Below are 17,679 nucleotides of genomic sequence, written 5' to 3'. Positions count from 1 at the left end.
CTGGGGGAGGCGGCGGGGCCGCGCGGGCGGCCGCCCTCGGGGGCGCGCGGCCTCTTTTGTCTGCAGCCTCCCACTCCCCCGCCCGCCCCGAGCCGCGGGGCTGCGGCGCCGCTGCTGACACGGCTCGGCCGCCGCCGCCACCGGGCGGAGGCTGCGCGTCGCAGCGCCGGGCGGAGGGCGCGCGGCGATGGCGGCGGCGGCGGCGGCGGCGGCGGCGGCGGCGCGGGGCGGGCGGGCGCGGGGCTCGGGCTAGCTGCGGGGCCGGCCCGGATGGCGGGCGGCGCGGGCTGGGCAGGCGCCCCCGCGGCTCTGCTGCGCTCGGTGCGCCGCCTGCGCGAGGTGTTCGAGGTGTGCGGCCGCGACCCCGACGGCTTCCTGCGCGTGGAGCGCGTGGCGGCGCTCGGACTGCGCTTCGGCCAAGGCGAGGAGGTAAGGGCCCGCGGCGGGGGCGTCCGCGCCCCAATCCCCCACCCCCGGCTTTCCCGCCGTTTCACCGGCCCGCTCCCGGCCGAGCCCCCGGGCATCCCCGCCCTGTCGGACCCTCGCTTTCCACATTAGCGCCGGCGCTGCGGGAGTCACGCATCACGCCCGGGGTGGGGGCTTCTCTGCCCATTTTCCCTACCCCGGGCCCTTGCGGGCCCCTCTGACCGCTCTGCAGCCCACTCGGGGTTTGGGGGGTGAGGGGAAGGAGCCGTCAGATCCTGGTCCCGGGACCCCCGCCCCTTCCTACCCTGCGGAGACCGAGACGCAGAGGTCCGTGTGCGGAAATCCCAGGACGCGGTGCGGGGCGGGGGGAGGGAGGCACGCGCCCCACTGGGCCTGGCCGAGGGAGCGAGAGGACAACTAGGGGCACTCTGCTGTCTCGGCTCCTTGACTGCACCCAGCCGGCCTAGAACACAGCGAGAGGTGTCTGCTTGCGCCCTTCCTGGATTCTCGGCCCAGCGCCTGATGACCCCCCATGCGGGCTCCTATGGGCAGGCCTGGCTGACAGCTGGCTGTGTCGGTTGCGGCAGACCTCCCAGAGCCAAGCTGGGGAGAGGCAGCTAGGCAGTGTTTGCAGCAGTGGGGGGGGGCGGGGGGGGGCGCGTCGATTTGGCGAAAGCAGGAACGGTGTCGGTTGTTAGCAGGGCTGGAATCGGAGGGTGGGTGCTGCCAGTGGGGTGGGCAGAGACAGGTGTACTCTCATGCCATGGGCACAGGGACAGGTGGCTATGTCTGGGGGAGGGGAGACGGCAAGGCACCCACCTGGCAGAAGAGCATCCCCGCCCTTCTGCTACTGCCCACTCTGAAATGGTCAGGGGCCGAAGCCCTGAGTAGTGGGTTTCCAAGGCCACCTGAGGCCTCAGGCTCTGCATGGGCACTGGCTGGCATTCTGTTCTGGGGACAGCTGGAGCCTAGCATTCCAGAACATAGGAGAAGCCAGGGCATGGCTGGGTTGGATCCATGCCTCCCTGTCACCTGGCAAGGGGGAGATGATAGATAATCATCTCTGCATGGCCGTTGGGCATGGCTGGGACCTGGGAGTCCCTGAGACCAGTAAGTGGAAGAGGGTGAGGCAAGTGTCAAGTTCGAGAACTCAGGTACCCCATCCCAGGAGGCTCACTGCTACAGCCCATTTGGAGCCCACCCTCTCCCTCTGCTGGGATTTGTTCAGGACCATTTCCTGCAGCCACCCGGTCCTTCTCCTTCCCAAAGGCTGGTCAAGCCCCTCCCCTCATCGAGGCAGGCTGAGCAGACCCCAAGCGTGGGGAGAGCCCCAGTCCTTCCTCTCAAGACACAGGATGCAGGGGAGAAGTCTCTGGCTCTGGCTGGAACTGGAGTTCGAGAACCGCAGTCTCAGTGGTGGGAAGAGCTTCCCAGCAGGCTCTGGCAGAAGGCCACATGGGCTCAGCGGTGAGCCCCTAACGAGCCCCACCTTATCCCTGAGCTGGACAGCTCCTCTAGTTAGAGCTTCTTCCTCATACACTCTGGAGCCAAACCTGCTTGTCACTTAGTCATCGTGGTTCTGGACGGGGACCCATGTGGGTCTCTCTTCTACGTGGCAGCCTTTAAAGATTTGAGAAGAGCACTCCTGTCCCCTTCCCACTCACTTCCTACCGTTCTCCCTTCTCCAGGCCAAATACCCCCTGTTCTTGAAGCCCCAGACCATTTCCATACGATCTGGCAGGGACCAAACCTCTGGCTTCCAGCCCTGAAGCCACCATCGACTAATTGTGTGACGGAGTTCTCCTAGTAATGACGTGGAGGGGCTGGACCAGGAGACATCCAGGACTGTTCCGGCCCCAACACCTCTCACATACACAGGTGGCTCAGGGCGAGGCTGCCTTTTGAGTGGTGCACTCATGTTAAGTTTCTGGCCACTGAAACCCCCAGGGATCTTTCTTAGCAGCCTCTGCCAAGCCAAGATTCCCCTCCATCCTGGAGGAGGGTCAGTGATTTTTCTTTTTAAACCATAATCTTATATCATTACAGAATCAGTTTATATGCACTGTGGGAAGTTAGAAATATGGACAAGCAAAAATAAAATATGTTCCCATCTCCCAGGGAGCCTAGCTGTGACACCTTGGTCACATCCTTCCAGAGCTGTTTCTATGCTTATATGTAGATTTTCTCCATAAAATGAGGTCATGCTGTGCATACTGTCTTGTAACCTGATTTTTTTCCAGTAAGTGATCAGCACTTTTCTGCTTCAATAAATTCTCATCTCATTTAATATGCACACCTTATTCAGATTTCCCTATTTGGCCGCAAAACGTCAACCTTTGCTCTTTTGTTCAAACCAGTTTCCTCACCAGAACTGTGCAGTGCATCCAGTTATTCTGATCTCTTACTTGAATGCAATTCTTTTTTTTTTTTTTTTTTTAATTTGAATAACCCTGACTTGTTGAAGAGATCAGGCCTGTTGTCTGGGTCAGTACTTTCTTAAATCTAAACCTGTAACTTGGACCTTATTCCTGTTAAATTTCATCTTGTTCATTTCCTCCCATTGTAACAGACAATAGAGAGAATTTACAGTCCTACCTTTGTCACTCCGATGCTGTGCTGCCTACAGGCTGGAGAAGTGGGTGCTTTATGTCTCAATCTGCCAGGCTGGTGTAAACCCAGGGCAGGACCACGGACAGAGCCTCGTAGGGGTGGTTCTGCTCACACTGTGTTATTGACCGAGACCCACAGAAGTACATTTTTCAGCCCTGCTCACTGCACACCAAATTCACACATACACTACAAAATAGGGATGTCATTTCCCCTTCAAAATGCTATGTTTTCTGGCAGTTTCTATTTCATTTGTTTAAAAATCACACATAGAGACCTTGATTTCCCACCCCCCACCCCCCGCCAGTGCTTTAGGGTGGATAACTATCATTCATTAGATATGGAATTCAGTGAATTTATCAGAGCTGATTATCCATATTTTATCAACTATACCCAGAATGCCAGGGACACCAGAATCAAATGCTTTGCAAAAATCAAAATATACTAGGTTGCAAAGTGTAAAACAAATATCCATGAGGCCATACTAATATCAATAAATGATTTAATGTTAATAAATAAATACTAGGAGAGTCTCCCATACAGAACAAATTAAAATAATTTATGTAGATAATTCCCTATCAAGGAGGTAGAGTATAACCCCCCACCCTGTAAGTGTCAGGTATGCATAATGACTGCCTGCTAAAGAGGACAGTATGGAAAGGGGGAAAAGGCAGCTTTACAGTGGAGAAGCCTGACACACACTGCCTCAGCCGGGTCACCAAGATCGACATCAGCGGTGATAAGTCATGTAGGTAGTACGTACCCTTCATACGATACGATGGGAGAGGCACTCTACCACTGTGATCCCCCTCCCAAACCCATCACCCCAGTCTAGTCATGAGAAAACATCACAAAAATCTCAACAGGGGGACATTATTCTACAAAACACCTGCTTAGTGCTCCTCACATTTGTCCAGGTCATCAAAACCAAGGGAAGTCTGAGGAACTGTCCTAGCCAAGTGAAGCCTAAGGAGACATGACAACTACATGTAATGTGGTGTCCTGGGTGGGGTCCTGGAACAAGAAGAGGACGTTAGGCAAAAACTAAGGAAGTCTGAATAAAGTACAGACTTCAGTTAATAATAATGTTATGTATGTATCAGGTTGGCCTCTGATATTTCCCTAATTTATTGACTTGGGAATCATAGTAGAGAAGAGAAGACAAGGAAATTTGATGAAAACACGAGTCATGTGTGAGAACATAGGTTGACGTTTCAAAGAATGTAAGGGCACTGTCCCAGCCCTGAAAGTCTGTAATAAGTAGCAGCAGGACCACTATAACAAGGACGAGAAATGATGGCCCAGTGCCCTGAACCCGTGTTGACTTCTGATAGCTTGCTTTTGTTTCTAACCTCTCTAGGGCTTTGTTTACTCATCCATAAAATGGGGGTGATAACAGTTCTCATTCCATAGCGCTATTGTGGGGCTTGAACACGTTAATACACGTAAAGTGTTCAGTATCGGGACGGAGCAGGCCCGCTATCAGAATTGCTGCTGCTCTTACTATTGGTGTTTTTGGTAAACACTTGCAAGCATCTTTGAGAGGCTGTTCGAGGCTGGGGGGTTCTTCGGGGTTGAGGTCCAGATCTGCGAACAGTCCCTGGTGTTCTCAGCCCACCCTCCTTGTCAGCTCTGAGCTTCTAGCCCTCCCGCATCTGTGAGTGGAAGGCGTTGGGAGCGGCCAGAGATATCTTGGGCCACATCCCTGGTAAATATATTCTTCTCCCTTTTCCAGTTTGAAAACCATCCTTCTTGCCAGAAGAATGGACTCAAAAGTAGTTGAGTGGCGTCTCTGCCATTTGTTAACCCAGTACCATCTCCTCTGAGCAGTGGCCAGTCCTTCCTGCTGGGAAGGGTGGTGTTAATTATTTCGGGGCAGTGACTCAGCTTTAGCCCACCTGGGACTAGTCTATAATTTCCCCGCTTCTTTGCAGGTGCCAAAAGCAACTGGGGCATCGTGCCTCCTCGTTCATATTGAGCAGGAGATGAAATAAGGGTTCCGACTGGGCTCCCTTAGTCCGCAAGTCCCCTCTGGACGAAGGACTGCCACAAGGGAGTGCTGGTGCTGGCTGGCTTCAGCCTGGGTGTCTGAACCGGCAAAGGGGTTGGGGTGCTAGGGTGGGCCTAGACTTATCAGGAGACAGTCCTGGGGCTGCCAGGGGAGGGAGAGCCCTGAAGTAAAGCTGGGTCTGCTCAGGAGAGGAGGGGATGGGATGCTGGGGAAGAAGCAGCTGTATCCCTACGTCTGTGGCTGGAGGTGGGAGGTGATAGGAGGAGGGGCTAGAGGGGAGGGTGGGGCCAGATCAGGAAAGACTCAGCCGTTCCCTGTGGATGGTAGGAAGGTCCAGGCAGCAGGGTCACATGTGTGCTTGAGAACAGAGGCTGGATCCAGGAGGGGACTGTGACACCTGGTCTGAGAGGAAGAGGGTCCTGACTTGGGCGGTGGCAGCGGGTGCAGAACCGACAGGGGTCCAGAAGGCCTGCAAAGCCCAACACGCCACTCCTGGAGGGAAGAATTTAAGGCTCTTTTGGAGAACAGGCCCCCTCTTAGTGCCCCACCCTAATGGGGACATGGTAGGGATGACAGAGCTGGCAAAACAGAAGGAAGGCCCCGGTTCTCCGAGCCTCGAAGGAAGGGTCGGGGTGCCTGTGACCCATGAGTGGGGAGCAGGGCAGGAGTGGGGCCCAGAAAGACCTTCTCGTTTCTGAGTTTGCGCCTCACCTGGGTGCAGCCGGTGCCCCTGAGCTTGGAGGTCATTGTGGGAGGCAGGCTGAGGCTGCGGTCCCTCGGGAGGCGTAGGGAGTGAGCGCGAGGCACCAGGCTCCGGGGGCGGGCTGGGAGGGGCCAAGCCCCAGATCCGATGCCCAGTGCTCTTAGGCCTCTGGCTGCCTGCACCCCGCTTTGGCTGTGCTGGGAGGAGGGGTGTGAGAAGAGCGTCCAGGGGGACTGGTCCATCTTGTCGGGCAGTCTTGACACAGCCTGAATCCATGTGGCAAAACCTCTCTGGGCTATAGCTTCATTCCCAAGGTACCAGGATCTAGAGCAGGAAGAAGCTCCAGGTCGTGGAGGGCTTGGTGGAGGGCGGTGTGGCCCGTGCCTCCCTTGTTGAGATCTGAATGGAGAAGCGGGGTAGAATCAGGCCTTCCAAATAGCAGGACACGCCCTCGGACCGGTTGCAGTGGATGGAGACTCTCAAAGCACAGACAAGCCCCGGCATGGGTATCGGCCATTCACCCTGTGAAGAAGAATTTATCCCTTTTCCCAGGTGGATGGTGAAGGGTCACCAGGCTGGGCAGGCAGAGCGGCTGTCAGATCTGGCCTTGACTCTGAGGCCCGGGAGCTTTCCCCTGCACCTGGAAGAGAACCAAAGAAGCAAAGAAGGAGAAAGGAGATGGGGAGGTGTGGGAGCAGGACAGAGGGAGGAGCACCTCACCTGTGGCTAAAGGCTTAGGAGGCAGAGCCAGGAGGGAGGCTGGACCTCCGGATTCCCGCGCACGGGGAACCCAGGACCCTGGTGGGTGGTGGATGGATGGCTGAGGAACTGCGCTCCTCCTTCCGTGGGCCAGGGCTCCACTGCCACAGCCTGAGGGGGTCAGTGCGGATTTGGGGCTGATGCAGCCACCAAGTGCCTGGCGGGTCCCCCCCAGGTGCCCCACCCCGAGCACCCGTGTTCACAGGTCTGTTTGTAGGGGTTTGGCGGGGGGTTCTGCCCCAGCCCTGGACTGTGTGTGTGTGAGTCGGGGCTCGTGAGGTGGAGAGGAGGTGCTCCTTTGCCTCGTGCTGCAGCGGCCCCTTTGGGCCCCCCAGCGGTCGTCCCCACCGGTGGAGCACAGAAGGGGAGGCTGGCAGCTGCCTGCGGTGGACAGTTAGAGCTGGGTGCCCCAGATCTGGGGCGGGATGGAGGGGAAATGCCCTCTGGCCTGGAAACAGTGAATGTCATGCCTGGGTGAACTGCTGTCCTCCCCTGACCTCACATGACTGGGTGAATGCCCTGAAGTTTTTACAGAGTAGCCTTAATGGAAATACCTTTTGCATTGGTGGTTGGTGATTGTCTTTTTTTTTTTTTTTTTTTTAAAGTATTTGTTTATTTATTTATTTATGGCTGTGTTGGGTCTTCGTTTCTGTGCGAGGGCTTTCTCTAGTTGTGGCAAGCGGGGGCCACTCTTCATCGCGGTACGCGGGCCTCTCACTATCGCGGCCTCTCTTGTTGCGCAGCACAGGCTCCAGACGCGCAGGCTCAGTAGTTGTGGCTCACGGGCCCAGCCGCTCCGCGGCATGTGGGATCTTCCCAGACCAGGGCTCGAACCCGTGTCCCCTGCATTGGCAGGCAGATTCTCAACCACTGCGCCACCAGGGAAGCCCTGGTGATTGTCTTAATACATGTTTCCAGGATTTAAAAAAGTTTTTTTTTTCAATTAATATCTTGCGTACCTACTCTATGCCAAAACTCTTCCAGGCTCTGGGAATCAGGAGTGGCCCGGAGCTTCCATGGGGGAGGGGCTGGAAAAGAAACTGACAAAGGAACGACAAATACTGTTGGGTGGAGGAAGGTACAGGAGTAGGAAGAAACAGAAAATACTGAGACAAAACGATTTTTGCCCTTAGAATGACCACGGATGGCCTCTTCTGTCATAGATGAACATTTAAGTGGGGCCTGGAATGAAGTGGGGGGCTGCGCCTTGCAGAGATCTGGGGGCAACTGATCCGGGCAGAGGCAGGAGGGGGCCTGGGGGTTAGAGGTACGGCAAGAGGACTTAAGGGAGAGGGCAGGGGCTGGGCGGGAAGACCGGTGGGGAGGCTGTCACTCCAGGCAGGTGAGACTTGCTGGAGGCACAGAGCAGGGGTGCAGCTGGGGAGACGCGGCTGGCTTTGGATAACTAGAGCCCGTTGGAAGTGGGTGTGAAAGGAGAGAATTTGGAGAATTCAGAGGCTGCCATTTGGTGGATGGGGAAGACTGAGGCAGGAGGCAGGTTGGGCAAGGAGTCAAGGAGTTCCACGCTGGCCTGTGAAACCTGAGATGCACCTGGCGTCCCAGTGGGGCTGTGGAGCCAGCAGTGGACAGATCCAAGGAATGGGCCTCAGCCCTGCTCCTCCTGACAGACCCTTGCCTCCTCCTACCCTGGCCCTTAGGTCTCCCTGCCCACAACAGAGAAATGAGGGAAGAACACAGAACCTGATAAGGTGTGATTCAGCCCCCTTTAAAAGCCAGGCTTGAGTTTGGGGGTCCAAGGACTCAGCTGGACTGGCTTGGGGCATCTCATCTTCCAGGCCAGAAGGCACCTTCTAGGCAAGATGCTACCCGTCTTGGGATGTTGACTGCCCGTCTGCCCAGCCTCTCAGTCTGAGAGCTGCCCTCGCCTCCTCCTTGGACAGAATAAGAACTGGCTAGAGCCGTAATTCACCGCTTGAACGTGCTGCTGGCGTGACCACTGGCCCTCTCCAGTGGATCAGTTGGAGCCACCCCCCAACTAGACTTGGGCTCTTTGCACCCTTCTGCCCCTCACTGTCTCCTGCATTCCCAGCATCTTCTGATTCTTGGAGGCCCCCCAGGAGCCATAGCTTAGGGCCACCAATTCTTTGCAGACTACCACTCCTGGGGTCACTGCTGAGGGACCCATTGTCCATAGTTGCACGCTCTTGGGGACAGGGAGAGCAAAGCAGCTCAGAATCCAGAAGTGTGTGTACCAGTGTGATCAAGAGGCGAGCGGGCCTCCTGGTCGCCACAGCCCAAACTATAGCTCTAAGGATCTCTAAGTTCCCTTTAGACCTAGGACGTTGAGTCTAACTTGCTGTGGCACAAAACTCAGAGAAGATTGCCACCTTCCTCCAAAAGCATTTGTTGATTGCACATAGGCCTCTAGTGGCCACTGTCCCCAGGAGAGATCCCAAGTCTGAGGCTAGTACCTGCACAGGGTAGACAGAGGGTTGATTTACACGAAAACAAAAACCGAAAGGGGAGTAGAGGTCCATTCAGTGCTTGTGTTGCTGTAGAACAGCCCTGCCAAGAGATGGGGACTCACTGCCTGCCGAGGCAAGGCCATGCCATCTTGACAGGGCTCTGGCTGAGTTCTCTTTCGTACAGTGAACTAAGGTCTATCTCCTAGAACTGCTGCTCTTCATTCCCTCTACCCATCCATCCAACTACCTACCTGCCCATTCAACAATGCATCCATTTATACATTCACTTATCCATCTGTCTACACATTCATCATCCCCTCCATCCAACCATCTACTTGCTCATCCATCCATCCGTCCATCCATCCACCCAGCCATCTGTGTACCTGCCCATCCATCCATCAACCCAGCCATCAACCCATCTACTTACCCATTCATTACCCATCCACCCATTGGTCCATCCATCTGTTCACCCACCCTTCCACCAGCCTCCCCAGCCTCCCCATCTGTCCATCCACCACCCAACAGTTATTGAATATCTACATGCGCAAAGCCTAAACCCAGATCCAGGGATGGGGACTGGCATTTTCAGGGAGTGACAAGTGGCTCCGCATGGTGAAGGCACAGGAAGGGCAGGAGGGTGAGAGCTCAGGCTGGAGCAAGGGGTCAGCTGGTGACCTTAGGGATCTTAGGGAGGGCTCAGGGGCTGGGACTGTGTGACTGGCTCAGATGAGTTTTGGACAGGCATCATGCCTACCCTCACTGGAGTTAGCTGTTTTTATGATTTCTCACTTCCCACACAGGCCATTGGGTCTGGCAAGAGCTGAAGCCTTTCTGAAAAAAGAGAAAGTCCAGGTTATTTAAAAGGTGCTTATTATGATGGATGGACCTCAGTTTCCTTCTCTGTAAAATGGTGGTCAGAACCCCTATTTGTGGGACTGTTTTGAGGAAAGGAGATAATACATTAAGGCCGACCATGACGCCTGTTGGCCTGGTCTCTGCAGCCCACCTACTCCATGACCCATGTTGGCACCCCTGCTGCTCTCAGCCCCAGGAGTGCACCCCTTGCCCCTTTCCTCCACCTGGTACTTTTCCAGGCCTGACCTCCCTTGTTCAAGGGCCAGAATTTCTCCTGCGGCCACTGGTGACTCTGTGGACAGAGGAGGTGAGGGAAGGATTGGTGCTGACTGCCTTCGTGTTTCTCATTCCCTTCATCCTCGCAATAGCCCTGAGAATCTGAGAGGTGATGGGAGTTGTCCAGGGTCCCACAGTAATTGGAGGAGCCGGGATGTGAACCCAGGTCTGTCTGATTCTAAAGCTGCCTCCTTAGCTGCCTGCCATTGGAGGGTTCCAGGTTCCAGTGTCAGGGGAGGGGGAAGATGATCAGATCTGAGTTTCAGAAATTTGACATAGAAACTTCCAATCTGAGGCTTCCTCTGGTGTTCTAAATCTGGGGTGGTCTGGCTTCCAGGGGCGGAGCAGCGCCAGGCAGGGGCTGTAAGTAGAAGTAGATTTGTAATCTGCAGGGTGGGCAGGCACTGTGTGTAGGTGGGGCTGTGGGCAGTGTGCCACCCAGAAGATGCTGTGGAAGGTGGCAGGTGGCAGCAGGAGCTGACTTTTCAGAGCAGAGAGAGGCTGCCTGCAACCCGCGCCCTGAATTATGCATTGCCACCACTTCCTGTGCAAATGGTGATTAAAGAGCCCCCGGGAGGCCAGCATTTCTCTGGCTGCTCCGGTTTCCTGCCTGGCGCCCTTCCGCAATCCTCTGCAGTCCCAGATGGGTGTGTAGCAGGGCCAGGGCCCAGACTCTCAATCCGGACACCCCGCCGGCACCCAGTCCACGTTCTCCGGGCTCCTCCACCTTCTAGGCTGGCGCTGCTGTCTCCTCCCAGCCACGGAGGCCCTGTGGCCCCAGCTGGCCTTGACCCCTCTTGCTCCCCATCTCCTCCACCTCCCTCCAGTGTCTCTGTTCAGGCCAGGTCAGCTTTAACTTTCTCTCTGTGCTACAGAGAAGAGCTTGGGAGCCGGGGCCCTGGCATCAGGCTCACCTGGTTTGAGACCCGGCTCTGCCACTTTCTAGCTGCGTGACCCTGAGAAGTGACTTAACCTCTCTGTGCCTCAGTCTCCTCACCTATAAAGTGGGGATAATGTTAGCAACGTGTGTTTGCTAATGTGACTGTTAACCACCACTAACTCTAGGTTTTCTGGGTGGGCTATCCATTTCCATTCTTTTACAGATCTTTTTGAGCACCTGCTCTGTGTCAGGTTTGATGCTGTCAAACCAAACTTGGGTCCACTCGCCCAATCTCAGTAAAGCCAATCTACTGACCCCGGGTTGTGGTGAAGGAAAGTGCAGCATTTATTGCAGGCACCAAGGATGGAGTCCAGGCAGCTAATGCTCAAAAGGCCTGAACTCCCCAGTGGCTTTCAGGGAAAGGTTTTTAAAGACAGAGTGAGGGAGGGAGTTGCAGGGGACAAGATCAGCTCACGGACATTTTTCTGATTGGTTGGTGGTGAGGTCATCAGGAGTCAACATCATCAACCTTCTGGTTCCAACTGGTCTGGGGTCTACATGCTCGTGGTCAGCATGCACTTAAGTTCTTCCACTTGGTGGGGTTTCAGTATCTGCAAACTAGGTCAAGGCTATGGCTCAGAATATTATCTATAGCCCCTGAGGAGGAACTAAAGGTCCTTGACTTTGTTTAGTGGCTAAATTATTATTACTTTGTCTTGCTTGACAGTTTTCCTTTGTTTCTGCCTTTTCTCACTTCTCTGATAAGTGTGCTCTTTGGAACTCAGGGAAAGCCTCGGAGGCTCAAGTTTTTCTACAAGTAAGAGGCAGGTGAGGACATGGGGGTGGTCTGTCCTGGGAAGGCCCCACAGGGTCCTGCTCAGTTACAGTGTGAGAGGATACGCAGATGGAGAGGTTAGGACTCCTTCCCTGAGGGAGCTCGCTTCTGCGGGGGAGGGGGCTCTAAGATAGAAATCTTGGTCCACCTGTGAGAAGGGCAGGGCTGGAGGCCCGTTTAGGTGTAGTTGGGGTGTGAAGACAGCAGATTCGCTCTGCCCGGAGATGGAAAAGCCTTCCCCGAGGTGATGTTGGGCCTGAGTCTTGAACACCAGGGTCCACCAGGGCAGAAGGGAAGGATGGCTGTGCCAGAGGAGAAACATACCTGGCAGGAGGCGGACAGGTGAGGGGGGGGGGGGCTGACCAGGCAGGTGGAGGCACAATGGAGAGAACAGGGTGGATTTTATCCCGAAGGTTGAAGCTGAGGGGGACATGGCTCGTTGTGTTTTAGACAAGCCCATCTGGAATCATGTGGGGCGGGGGAAAGCAGGCCGAGCTGGGAGGGCTCTGCTCCGGTCCAGGGACAAGGAGAGGGGCGTTTGAGCTGCTGGAGAGAAGGGGAGGGTCAGAGGGCGGCTGCCGGGCCGTCTGCAGGACCTCACAGCACGGAGCTGGGACAAACAGGACAGAGCATCCTTTCATGAGTCCTTTGTGACCCCACCAGGTGACTGGGTGATGGGGCCCAAGCCCAGGTGCGGGTACCTGGCAGCTCGAGGACGCTCACGCACCTGGGCAGCTCCGGGGCTCCCCGGCCCGCCCTCACTCTCAGGAACCCTCCCGAGGGCAGCTGCTCTTTATTTTAAAAACAGAAACGTTCCAAATGTTGTTGTCATTTTATAAACAATTCTAGAGGACAAGAAAGCTAACTAGTGTTAAGCTGTATTTTTAGATCTCAGAATCTATGTCCTGTCCTTAGCGGTCACGCAGTCGTGACCAGTGTATATGAGCTCTTTTGGCCCCTTTCCGCCTAATGATGTTTCCTGTGTCTGAGTCCCAGACAGAGCCATGTCACCTCTCTGCCTGGTCCAGGATTGACCATCCCATCAGTCACTACTAATGTCTCCACTGCGTTCCATTCTGCCGGGTACACCTGGAGGGGAACCTGGGCGGGCCGGTCAACCCCTGGCTCGCCAGCAGCCTCTGCGGGGCCCAGCCCCTGAGCTGGTGCGGGCGGGGTGGAGCCCAAAGAGAGCAGTGCTTCCCAAGAGTGGACGTGGCGGGTGAGGAGGGCAGGATCCTGGGCACCCCCAAGCCTGCACTGCACGCTGGGCTGGACCTCCCTTAGTGCCACTGACCATCCCCTGGGTCCCAGCCTGCTTGGGCTCTTCCCAGCCCAGTGCTTGGCTGCCAGCCAGAGGACTGGCCTCTGGCGTGGGTTTCTCAAAACCCCTGACCCCGAGTGGGCACTGCCAGGGGACACCTGCTCCCATGTTCTAGACACTGAGTGGATGGGATCGAGAGCCTGTTTGCCCACTCATCTGGCCACAGCCATTTGGGCTTCTGGCCACGCTTTCTGGGGCCGTGGGTGATCTTTGTTTCTCCTTCAGTCTCCTCCCCTTTCTCTCTCCTGCCTCCTGTTTGGCCGAATATCTGACCTTGCCCGAAGCATGAGGATGCCCGTTTCTCCCATCTACACTGAGTATTATTTCAGATTTGTTTCTCCAGTTTAATGAGTGTGTAATAGTATTTCAAACTTGTTTAAATTTTCATTTTTAATGGCTAACGAGACTGCATTTTTTCCATGTTGCTCTTTATTCTTGGTATTTCCTTCTGCATAAACTGTTATGTCCATCTCTGTTGAGCGCTTATCAAGGGGAATTTTTATTTTGATCTTTATAATTTTATTTTTATTTTATTTTATTTTTTTAAGTGTATGTCTGTATTATTTTAAATTTTTATTTATTTATTTATTTTTGGCTGTGTTGGGTCTTCGTTTCTGTGCAAGAGCTTTCTCTAGTTGTGGCAAGCGGGGGCCACTCTTCATCGCGGTGCGCGGGCCTCTCACTATCGCGGCCTCTCTTGTTGCGGAGTGCAGGCTCAGTAGTTGTGGCTCACGGGCCCAGCTGCTCCGCGGCATGTGGGATCCTCCCAGACCAGGGCTCAAACCCACATCCCCTGCATTGGCAGGCAGATTCTCAACCACTACGCCACCAGGGAAGCCCATTTTTTATTTTTTAATAAATTTATTTATAAATTTATTTATTTATTTTTGTCTGCTTTGGGTCTTCGTTGCTGCGCGAGGGCTTTCTCCAGTTGCGGCGAGCGGGGGCTGCTCTTTGTTGTGGTGCGCGGGCTTCTCACTGCAGTCGCCTCTCCCGTTGCGGAGCTCGGGCTCTAGCGCGTGGGCTTCAGTAGTTGTGGCACGTGGGCTTCAGTAGTTGTGGCTCGCGGGCCCTAGAGCGCAGGCTCAGTAGTTGTGGCTCACGGGCCCAGTTGCTCCGCAGCATGTGGGATCTTCCCGGACCAGGGCTCGAACCTGTGTCCCCTGCATTGGCAGGCGGATTCTTAACCACTGCGCCACCAGGGAAGTCCTGGATTACATTTTATTACTCAAAAGTTCTACATTTGAATATTTCTTTTTTCCAGTTATATCATATCTGCATTATTTCTAATTATATTTACACTTTTTAGTAGTTAGGAACTTATTTCCCATCTCTAGCAAGAATAAATAAGCTATTTTGTTAAAACCCCCAATTTGTAAAAATATTCGACTTTTACCCATTTGGAATTTATTATGAGGTTCATCCAACATTTGGTTTGTTAATAGTTTGAATTTATTTCTAGACTAGAACTGAATTACACTGATTCTTTTTTTCTATTTTTTTCTCATGCTTTATTTTGAAAATGTTCGAACAGAAAAGTTGAAAGAAGGATGTGATGAATACCCGGATACTCTTCACCTAGATTCACTGTTACACTTTGTCACAATTGCTTTTTCTTTCTTTCATTTTGTCACTGATAATCTGTCATCTATCTCCTTTAATGTTGCTTTGCAGAAGCATTTTAAGTAAGTGAAGACATCTTGACATTTTCCCCATGAACACTTCAGAGTGTAGGGACAAGGACAGTCTCCTGTGTAAACAAGTGCCACCATCACACCTAAGACTTAACTGTTAATTCAACAGTCATCTAATATTCAGTCCATGTTCAAATTCCGCCAGTTGTCCTCAAAATGTCCTTCCTAGCTTCTTTTTGTTTTGATCTAGGATCCAGTCGAGGATCACATATGGCATCTAGTTTGTCATTTTCCTGTTTCATCTCCTTGAAGTTAGAACTATCTCTGATTTTTCTTTGCTTCTGTAACCAACACTGACATTTTCTGCCGAGCCTGGGCCGGTTGTCCTATAGGCTGTCCCGTCGCCTGGATATGTCTGGTTGTTTCCTCGCGCTTTTGGCAAGGAGAGGTGATGGTGTGTACTCCTCAGGGCATCACATAAGGAGTCACATGATATCGGTTTGTCCCATGATTGGTGATGCTGAGTTTGATCAGTTGGTTAAACCTGCGTCTGCTTGATCTCGTCGGTATAATGGTACTTTTTCCCCTTTATAATTAATAAGTAGTCTGTGGGATGGTACCTTAGACAGTGTAAATATTTGGTTCTCAAATAGCTTCTCACACAATGGTTTTAGCATCCCTTGATGCTCCTTGCCTGCATAAATTACACTGGTGGTTGCAAAATGGTGATTTTTCTTTCATTCCTTCTAGAGATAGAGGTTGTCCTGTATAGAAGATCTTTCCTTCACCACCTTTCCTGAGTGTCACTATGGACTCATGGATTCTTTTCTTTCCCATGTGTTATAATCCATTACCATCGTTATTCCTTTTTGATGCTCTAAGATTTTTTTTGTCTTGTTTTTAATGCAACATTATAAATTTTGATCATTATTACTTGGTATATTTTAAAATTGAAAAAAGTCAGCCATCATTACCTTTAAAAAAAAAAAAGCTCTCTGATTCTTCACCATTTATGGATTTTTAAGTATGTAAACACATTTTCAAGTTCTTTAATTGGTATTGCATTAAACTTATTAAATTAGAGAGTATTACCATCTTTATTATATATTTAGTTCTCCTGGTAGGAGCAAAATATTAACATTAAAAATAAATGTCTTACAATTAGGCTAAACTAGTGTTTAGTATTTAATGTGTTTGGTTACTACTGAGAATGAAACTTTTTTTTTCCACTGATTTTTTTTTCTAGCTGCATGTCACTAGCATATAGGAATGCAATTGATTTTTGTAAATTTATCACATATCTCCCCACTGGTATGAACTCATTTATTACTTGTAATTTTTCTGGTTGATTTCTTGAGATTTTCTAGGTAAGCAATCATGTCCTCTTCAAAAAATAATTTCATTATGTCTTCTTTTCTTATATTTATGAGTCTAATGACTTTTCCTTTTTTATTAACTTATTTATTTTTGGCTGAGTTGGGTCTTCATTGCTGCGCGTGGGCTTTCTCTAGTTGCAGCGAGCGAGGGCTACTCTTCGTTGCGGTGCGCAGGCTTCTCATTGCGGTGGCTTCTCTTGTTGCAGAGCACAGGCTCTAGGCGCATGGGCTTCAGTAGTTGCAGCACACAGGCTCTAGAGCGCAGGCTGAGTAGTTGTGACGCACGGGCTTAGCTGCTTCGCGGCACGTGGGATCTTCCCGGACCAGGGCTTGAACCCGTGTCCTCTGCGTTGGCAGGCAGATTCTTAACCACTGCACCACCAGGGAAGTCCCGACTTTTCCTTCTGACATGGGACTCACACACATTTCTAAAACTAGTTGGTTGTTTTATTATTTTATTTTTATTTTTAAATTTTATTTATTTATTTATTTTTGCCTCACCACGCGGCATGTGGCATCTTAGTTTCCTGACCAGGGATCAAACCCACGACCCCTGCAGTGGAAGCTCAGAGTCTTAACCACTGGACCACCAGGGAAGTACCTAAAACTAGTTGGTTGTAAATCAACCATATTTCAATAAAAATTTTTAAAAAGGAAATTGTATAATGTGAAAAAGAATTTTTTAAATAAAACTAGTTGGAGCCTGGGTGGGTACTGGAGACATGGCCCTGACTTAGGAGGGTAAAGACCACCCCCTCCTTGCCCCATTCTCCTCTTGTTAGAATGTTATCCAAGACCAGATGGTACATTGTACCACATGTCTTCCCAACATCTATTAAATGTTTTAATGATGTTTGCTCTTTTCCCATTTGAGGCAAAGAGTTATGCTTGGAAGCGGGGAATCGCTGACAGGCCAGGCCTGGTCAGGTGCCCATCCCCAGAGGCGGGCCACCCAAACTCCCTGGAATGGGGAGGGGTAGTTCCCCAAAGGAAAGCAGGGTGCACCTGCCAACGTGACGTTGCAGAGAGAAACAGCAGGTAGTGGGAGCACGCGTGAGGGGCGTTTGTTTCTGTGGTTCTCTTGGGAGACGGAATGTGGGGACCAGAGCTGGGTTCGGCTCGGTCCCCAGCACCCAGCCCAGCATGTGGCCCGTAACGAGGGCACAGTGAATGCTACCTGAACGACCGAGGGAGTGGATAAAGCAAGTGCAAGGGAAGGGGGCCGGCCCAGTGCCCGGAGCTCCACCTCCGCCTGAGCTCCTCCCTGAAATCGTGTGACTTGGAAGCAAGGCTGCCTGATGAGGGTTTGGGGGGCAGGAGGATTCTGTGGTCAGGGACTCAGGTTCTGGGCTGGATAGGCCAGAGGTCAACTCCCAGCTTTCCGACTTGCTGGCTCTATGACCTGGGATAGGTCTCTGAGCTTTTTAGCCTCAGCTGGGAAATGGGGGTGCAGTGATGCTGTCCTCATAGGGGTATTGTGAGCAGAGAATGAAAGAATGAGGCAGAGCTCTTAGTGCCTGCTGCATCCTAAGCCCTTTATGCAGGGAGGTTATTTTTATGGACCCTCTGT

At 52.5% G+C, this 17,679-nt stretch overlaps 1 protein-coding gene across 1 annotated transcript in view; it reads left to right on the top strand.

Annotated features, from left to right (window-relative positions):
- Window positions 1-270: 270 nt before the first annotated feature.
- The window catches only part of RAB11FIP4 (RAB11 family interacting protein 4), a 114,906-nt gene continuing 97,497 nt past the window's right edge, over window positions 271-17,679 (top strand). The window contains exon 1 of the mRNA XM_068530206.1: window positions 271-429. Within this exon, the coding sequence (XP_068386307.1) occupies window positions 271-429 (159 nt within the window). The remainder of the gene's footprint in view (window positions 430-17,679) is intronic.

This window comes from Eschrichtius robustus, chromosome 20 (assembly GCF_028021215.1).
Source record: "Eschrichtius robustus isolate mEscRob2 chromosome 20, mEscRob2.pri, whole genome shotgun sequence".
NCBI classification, from domain to species: Eukaryota; Metazoa; Chordata; class Mammalia; order Artiodactyla; family Eschrichtiidae; genus Eschrichtius; species Eschrichtius robustus.
Note: the sequence above shows the minus strand (reverse complement) of the source record. Positions and strands in the feature narration are given on the sequence as shown.